Genomic DNA, 7,875 nt, shown 5'->3' with positions numbered 1-7,875 from the left:
AATATATAGTCCGAGTAGGCGATCCGGATTTGGCTTACTTTTCACCCTGCAAGCAGAGCCTTTTCTCAAAAAAAGCGATAAAAGAGGCTCTGCTCGCAGGGTGCATACTTTTATGCCATGAAAACAAACGTCGAAAATGCGACCAAATGAGATTGACGCAATCTGGACACCACGGGGTTCGAGATACCATGCGACCGCAAGTGGACTTGACAAATCGGTCATCTCAACCTTTGTTACCGACCTAAACCCCCGCCTAAACCCCCGCCTAAACCCCCGCCTAAACCATGGTTGATCACAGGGTAAATCGACCTTTTACCTTGGTTCACTTTCTATTGTCTCGGGCGGCGTTAACAATTTTCCACGAAATGAACACATTACAACGCCTTTCATTGCCTTTAAAAATGCTAAAAAAGCTACGCAGTCAATAGTAAATTCGGTCCAGCTCCGGGTGCATCGTGGCAGAGGTAAAGTTACTTGCCAAGTTATGTATTAATGAAAATAGCTTCGGATTGGCAGCTGAAGCATAATAAAGTTTAACTAGTCATTGTTGGTCTGTATAGTGTTAAAAACAACGGTACGTGCTTGACATAAATTAGCACGGATTAACGAAGTTTGGATGCTAAATTTAGGTCTGAGAAAAATCAAACAAGCCGTACAGCACCGCAAATAACTTCATTCCACGGAACGCCGTAGCGTGAAAAACACAAACATCGCACACCGAAGGATTTGAGATCACCGCAACACCGCAAGTTGGGATTTTATTCACGGCATCACCGATTAAAAAACAAAAGAACAGGCTCAAATTTTGGACTCTAACCCGGCTTGATTAATCGATGACAATCGATGATCTGAAATCCAATCGATCAATCGATATCAATCGATGACAATTATTTAATTGTTATCGATTGCTATCGGCCAATCGATAATCACAAGCTCGAGTCCTCTAACTGCTATCGATTGCTATCGATCGCCATTGATTTTTTATACACTTTTGCTCGATGTATCGTCGATTTGTAAGCGATCTTCATGTTTGCGTTCCGCTCGCAGCTAAGTAAGTGATAACGTGTCTCGGGTGTCTGGCGACTTCTTGTCTTCTGCCGAAATAACCGGGAGATAACCGTCTGATAACTAAGGTTTTCGATAAACAATTAAGAATAAAAAGCAGCGATATTAAAGAATGACGTTTCGACGGCTCCACGCCATCATTCTCAAATTCAAGTAAGATACGTTATGTGAGTTCATTATATAGTGAATGTACGTGTGAAGGTCTCAGTGCATGTGATTAAAAAATAGAAATAACCGATGAATAAAATAAAAATACCAAGCGTGGTGTGATTGAATTGTCAAATAAAAAGTTTTGCTTTAATGGAGTCCGACTGAGCGTTAAGTGTTGGTTTTTTGGTTTTTGATGAAGAGCATTTCATAAATTAAACAAGCCAGTTTCCCACGGCATTTCTTGAGGATTGTAAATTGGTCACGGAGATCTTTGTTCCTCAGATTGTGTACGTCCCGCAGGTGTTTATCAATGGCAGAATGCTTATGCTCATTAATGCGCTGAAATAGGTGTCGGCATCTATAGCCCACATAATCTGCGTCGCACAGATCACATTTGTATTCATAAACAACGCATTGTTCGTTAACAAGAGGTGGTTTGGGTTCCGTCACTTTGATTCACGTCTGTAAACTTATTTTGAACATCTACTAGGCCCTTTTGCAGTCAAAGGAGATGAGATACGCGATCGCGGAGAATATCAACCCAGGGCATTAACTGCTTTTACGCGGATAACCTTGTGTGAGAATTTTCTATTTATTCCTTAAAATCAAAACACCATTTTACAGCAAGTTCAAACAATGCATTATTTATTATTCATTATTATTGTTTCTCCGTTGTGGTTTCCGTGGATCGGCCATATTGGCTAAGTTTGAGTAGAAGTAACTGGGGTAGCGCTTATTGCGTTAGTAACTTTCTTTTGCAAGTCCAGATACGATACGTATTTTATATACCTGCCCAAAAAATATGGAAGTCGATGAAATTGCTAGTCAATGAGAATCGACGGCAATTGAAAAACAAAATTTTTGTTCATCGATTTCGAAAATCAATCGATTGTTATCGATTATCAGTTTCATCGATTGATCAGGCCGGGCCTGTAAGCAGCTTTAAAGCTCCCATTCGATGCGTTCATGAAAATCTCCTCGCCCGCCCAAAGCACAGGGAACCCGAAAACTGTATCAGCAATGACATACTCAATTACAAAATAAATGCACTGTTATTTACCTGTGTTCCTGGGTCTGATTTAACCGTTTAGAAGGGATTTGACTAGAAAGGCGGTTTACATTTAAAATATCATCTTGTATGCCGCTTTGTAAATGCGACAATCCGATTTCGTCTCGAGTTTTCACTATCTTCATTAACTATTAACTCTCATTGGTGGGGAGATTCTCAGGTTTCATAAAATCCTCAAACCTTCAAAATGGGCCGGTGACTGTATGGGAAATGGTACATTACATACTAGTTATGCAACACTTTCGACAAGTCACTTGTATTTTCTCGGTACAGACGAGCCTTTAGGCGTGTGTAAACCGAGAAAATACAAGAAACAAGTGGGATATTCCACCGTAGCATTGCAGAACTATTTTATACCACGCCATAGAAAATTCAGTGGTTAATACGATCAATGGAGCGCATGATGGGAAGGTTGGATGTCATACCGTTGAGTGTACAACGCCTTTCCTGTATTCTGATTGTCTGCACTTTCTATGGAATGGCATAAAAGCTAAGTTAACACCTAAAAGAAATAAATTTTCTCCTTGGTTTATCTGGGGCTATTTTGGCGTTATGTAATTTACTGGCATCTTTTCCGCCCAAGACGTCTTAGGTGCGTTTTAAACAAAGAAAATATTCAGTTGAAGGTTTCTTATCGGGAGAAATTATATCGCTCTTGATTTCGTAGATATTCTCTGGAGGAGAGGGAAAGAGCATGGAATGCTTGTTTTTGGAACTAATGGTACTCCAACTTCCCAGAAACAGTGTTAAACGGGAAACATTTGTTGGTGCAAAATGGCGATCAACAATAAGAGCACGTTTACAACATTAACATTGTGTACAAAAAATTGGTAATTAAGCAACTTTAAAGCCTTCTTTTGGGCATTTAGAGAGCTTATACTAGATGCCATTTTTGAGAACGTCTTTAAAGGAGCTCAGTCACGGTATTTTGAGTTATTTTGGCCACATACAAAATTACCTTTAAATGGTAGGAAACCTGAAAATAATAGTTTGATAAGATAGAAAAACACCAAAGAGATAATGATAAACCATAAAGGAACAAGGATGGCTAAGGATGAAGAAGATTAACACGGATTACAAACGACGAATTTGAAGAATTGAGGCTAAACTTTTCAACATGCGCAAACCGTGACGTAGCTCCTTTAAACTTTTCACCTTTTTCTACATCAAACATGTTCTGTTGATTCCTACCGATTATTAGTCGCTGATATCTTTATTTATCATCCAGAAAGGCTCTAAAAAGTCAACGTAGTATGGCAAACCCATGCTAGATTAGAACCCACAAAACCTACAATAAATTTTTTACTGGTTCGTCTGATAGACTTTTGAAGCGTGTATTTAAGTGTTGTGGTAATTTTTCGGGGCCTAATCTGAACATGAAACAACAAGGAGTATTGTTATCTACTTACAATAATTATCTGGCTAACTTTGGGCACGGGCAAGATAAACCAAATCCTGCACTGTGCCTAACGAACAAGATCTTGTCAACTCTATCCCGCCATAGTATGGTGTTAACTTGTTCGGCCTCGATCTTTTTTGCGTGTTCATGGGCAGAGGCGCAATTGAGGTCCATAAACACGCAAAAAAGATCTTGGCCAATATCCAGCCATCTTGACCGAACAAGCTTGGTGAACAACCCCTATGTACATGATCATTTGTGCTGTCATGTTAACTAATTACAAACCCTTGGCACTATAAGAACACAGCAGTGACCACGGGTATATCATTCGCTATCGAGATAATCACCAGGTTAGTTTTAAAGTTTCTACAAGTTACTTTCCCGCTGAACTGTATATTCAAGCTGCGGCGTCCTGTGTGTCTTGATGTTTTTTGGCTTGATTTTGTAAGGCTTGTCGGCTTTTGAGGACCTGCTTATAGAATCTTGTCTGTATACGAACTTTCCTTTGCTTGTTGGCTTGGGTTGGCGTAGCAGTTGAGTATTCTGTGGAGCAATAATATGCCATAATCTATAATGCAGGAATGGTTGTCTGTAAATAACGTAACCTCGGATAGTAAGACATCAGTGTTCAAGAGGGCCAGAGGATATATTGAACGCGAAATCTCCGATACGTATGCGTGACAGGTATGGTCAGGCAAGGGAGTGCAAGAACTTTTGAAACTAACAAATCCAGCTTAGAAATGGAGATAAATTCTGAGTGCAGGTGAGTCAGAATCCATGAACTGCAACGTCGAAAAAAATGCAAATCAAAGTAATCTCTGGTGGGAGGGAGCCTGGTTCAGTAGCAGAAACATTTCTTGCTTGCTTGTTCGCCTGTTGATCACCCAAGGAACACGAAAAGTGACGAGATAATGACACTGAACCAATCAGGAAGACAAAACAGTTATTGCATGGAACATTTAGCACCACGGGTCTCGAAAGTGAACCATCACCTATGACTGATCGATAATGGCATACATCTACAACTGGTTAAAAAGAGTGTGATTTAAGAAAAATGCATAGCATAAGCTTATACCCTAGGATCTCTCCATTCTGCTTCAAGAGATTCTGTCTTGTCGCGTTTCTTGTCCTGTAAAATAAAAAAATTAAATAAGTGCTAAGAAGACGAAAACAATTTATATCTTGTAAGAGGAGGATAGCAGCTAGAAGATTGAATGTTTCAGAGTATGGGATTATGACATCACGATGTATATCATATGTATATCATATGGCCAAAAAAGAACTCAAAGTAAGGACTTCGATTTATTTTATCGCTTGGCCCTTCTAGTCGTGGGCCACCTAAACACAAGAAGGGCCCAATTTTCAATCAGTAACAATTAAATTAGAGCCTAACTTAACTCCAATACCACTAGATATACCGCCTCATTATAGTCATGATTAACGTCAAACGATTTGACTACCGTGACAATGAGGCCAAAAGTAAACCACCAAATGAAATTGCTAATTATACTACAACTGACTAGCACAAGTGACACTGAAAGTACTTTAAAAGCAGCATTTAGTGATATTTAAAAAACTTAACTGTTTTATCGTTCTTTCCAAATTGGAGGGGAATACATACGTCAGTGTTACCATTTTTTCTTGGGACAACAACAAAAATTATGTCTGCAGATACATGTATGCAGTCCACTTACAATGCGATTTACATAACAGCTTGCAGGAATCCAAATAAGTAATGAGAACACCACAACAGTGCCAGCCAGGTTGTCCTTCATAAACTGAGCAACTTTATTGCTGTCCAGTGTCGTTAGGAAAGACCAGAATCTCTCCACCAAGTCTTGAGTTATTTTCTCGCATTTGCCCTTGTGGAAAAATAGTGTAATTTCAAACATTGTGCAACAGTTTAAGCCTGGTTTTCTCTACGACATAAGCACAAGCACAAGCACAAACCTAACGGCAGTGAGGACGCTAACAACATAAGCACAAGCACAAGCGCACCATAGTGAGGAAGCCCACAACACAAGAATAAGGACAAGGACAAGCAGAACAAAAATTTCTGTTTCTCTGTTCTTCTTACAAAATCCATGGCACTTGATACACTACTCCTTCTGACTCCACAGAGTTAAGAAATGATCCCACTTTTGGCTAGAAGAAACCTTTTTTCATAAATCAGTATAGTACTCTGTTAAACTTCAGCTTTGCAACTTAGAAGCTTAGCATTTGCGACTGTTCTAGTATTCGCTATCATTACCTTTTTGTCACAAATTCAAGTCTAGGTAGATTAAATGGTCATCTTCGTCATCTACTAAAGGTAGAAACAGTCGGGAGGGGCGGAAGAGACGTTACCTGCACACAAATTCCTTGCTGTCCTTCGCCCTGGCAAGATCGACCATCAAGGATATTTATTGTGGTGCCAGTGTCATTACTGACGTATGGAGTACAAATGCTGTTCTGCCCGAGGCCTTTGCAGCAAATTTTACACGCGTCTTCAACCTTGGAGCATTTGCATGGCTTTAGGTCCTTGGCAGTACAGAATGGTTTACACACTCCACTTGTGCACGTTCCTCTACAAATATTGTATAAATTATATCAGCAAATCAGATTCACAAGTATTGACAACCGAGACTCTGTTTGCAGACCTCTTTCAGAGATCACAGTGATGCTGTTATCATAGGACAGAACGTTTCACAAGTAAAGTATAGTTTACGTAGTTGGGTTATTTTATAACTTTAGTTCATGCTAAGTTGCTAGTACACATGATGATAGACGCGAAGGCAGGCATAACACTACTGGAAATAAGAACTGAAAAAAATATTCAGGCTTTGAACGGGATTCGAACCCACGACCTTTGCGTTACAGGTGCAATGCTCTCACAACCGACCTATCAAAGCCACATGAGAGCGGTCGTGTGTGGGTTGGCCCTTTATGTTCAGTGGACGTAATACTCGGCTCAAGTATGTGAATTCCATAATAATAGATATCCAAAAGTAGCAATTAAATGTACACATGATAATAGATGCGAATGCAGCCATAACACTACTGGACAATCAAAGGGATCTATGAGTCAACTCATTCATGGTCTTAGCCATGAAATGATTTATGTGTTTATTGTGTTATGTTTATTAATGTTAGTGGTAAATCAATAAGCGTCAAGCTCCTTCCTGACATGTATCTTAGCTATCAGCAGGCTTACAATTGACTGGATGATTGGGTAAATGAACAATTTGCTGTACAATAGAATAGGACAATATCTCATTGTTGTGTGTGTTCTGTTATCAAGCATTTGCGCTCATTGTTTAGAAAATGCTGTGTTGTCTATAAGAAGTGAAAACCTTATTTTTACTGTTTGCTTGTTACAGTTTATGTATGGTACTTTATTCAAAGAAAATGCAAGTGATTAGTGCAACATTTGTCAGTAAACCTTGAGAAAGTTTGTGTAACTGTTTTATACATTTCTGTGGAACTTAATGCAATTTCATAGCTTTGTAATGGAGCTTTATAGCAATTTATTGTCACGCAGCGATTGTAAACCTGGCTGAATTCTGAAAGCAATGGTATTCATTTGGCATTTCAGTGGTACTTAACGCAATTTCATTGCTTTGTAATGCAGCTTTATAGCAATTGTCACGCAGCGTTCGTAAGCCTGGCCGAATTCTGCGCTCTAAGTCTCAAACAGGATTTAGTTTAGTTCTGGGTCGCTTCGATTTGACGTGTGGGCTGTATGTTTTGCTTAAAGGAAATTCAAAACAATTGAAGAAAGCACTATTTACTCACCAGAATTCGCAAAAGCAGGAAGTCCAAATCCACAATGGCTGCCTAGAGCTGAAGAGCTTACACTCATTGAGCCCGTAATGACCGTAATAGAGGAATATCTCGAAAATAATTTGCGCTCCACGAATTCTAAAATTTTTCAATATTTCCAACCAAATTCACTCTGTTTACCAACAACTTATACAGTACACATCCCATCTGGCATCGATGGACCCGTAAAAACAAGTGACGAGATGGCATTTTCAGATGACCAGCGGTGACACCCCGGCTCTATAGAGCGTTTCTTACCATAAGTCAACGCGGGAATGTTGAGATGGCCGAGTGGTTAATGAGTTCGCATTGAAATCCAGCGACCGAAGTCAGGCTGAGGTTCGAGCCCTAGTCAGCGCGCTTCGCTTTTTCCGGTTAACATCAGCATAAA

The 7,875-nt window shown here is 39.6% G+C and overlaps 1 protein-coding gene across 1 annotated transcript in view; it reads right to left on the bottom strand.

Annotated features, from left to right (window-relative positions):
• Positions 1-258: 258 nt before the first annotated feature.
• LOC145495249 (ADAM 17-like protease) overlaps positions 259-7,875 on the bottom strand; it is an 84,272-nt gene continuing 76,655 nt past the window's right edge. The window contains exons 18-21 of the mRNA XM_081474847.1: positions 6,030-6,249; positions 5,378-5,545; positions 4,759-4,812; positions 259-4,226 (exon numbers count right to left, since the gene is read on the bottom strand). Coding sequence (XP_081330973.1) covers positions 4,050-4,226; positions 4,759-4,812; positions 5,378-5,545; positions 6,030-6,249 — 619 coding nt within the window. The 3' untranslated portion in view covers positions 259-4,049. The remainder of the gene's footprint in view (positions 4,227-4,758; positions 4,813-5,377; positions 5,546-6,029; positions 6,250-7,875) is intronic.

Source organism: Orbicella franksi, chromosome 8 (assembly GCF_964199315.1).
Source record: "Orbicella franksi chromosome 8, jaOrbFran1.1, whole genome shotgun sequence".
NCBI lineage: Eukaryota > Metazoa > Cnidaria > Anthozoa > Scleractinia > Merulinidae > Orbicella > Orbicella franksi.
The sequence above is the reverse complement of the archived record's forward strand: the minus strand, read 5'-3'. Positions and strand labels throughout refer to the sequence as shown.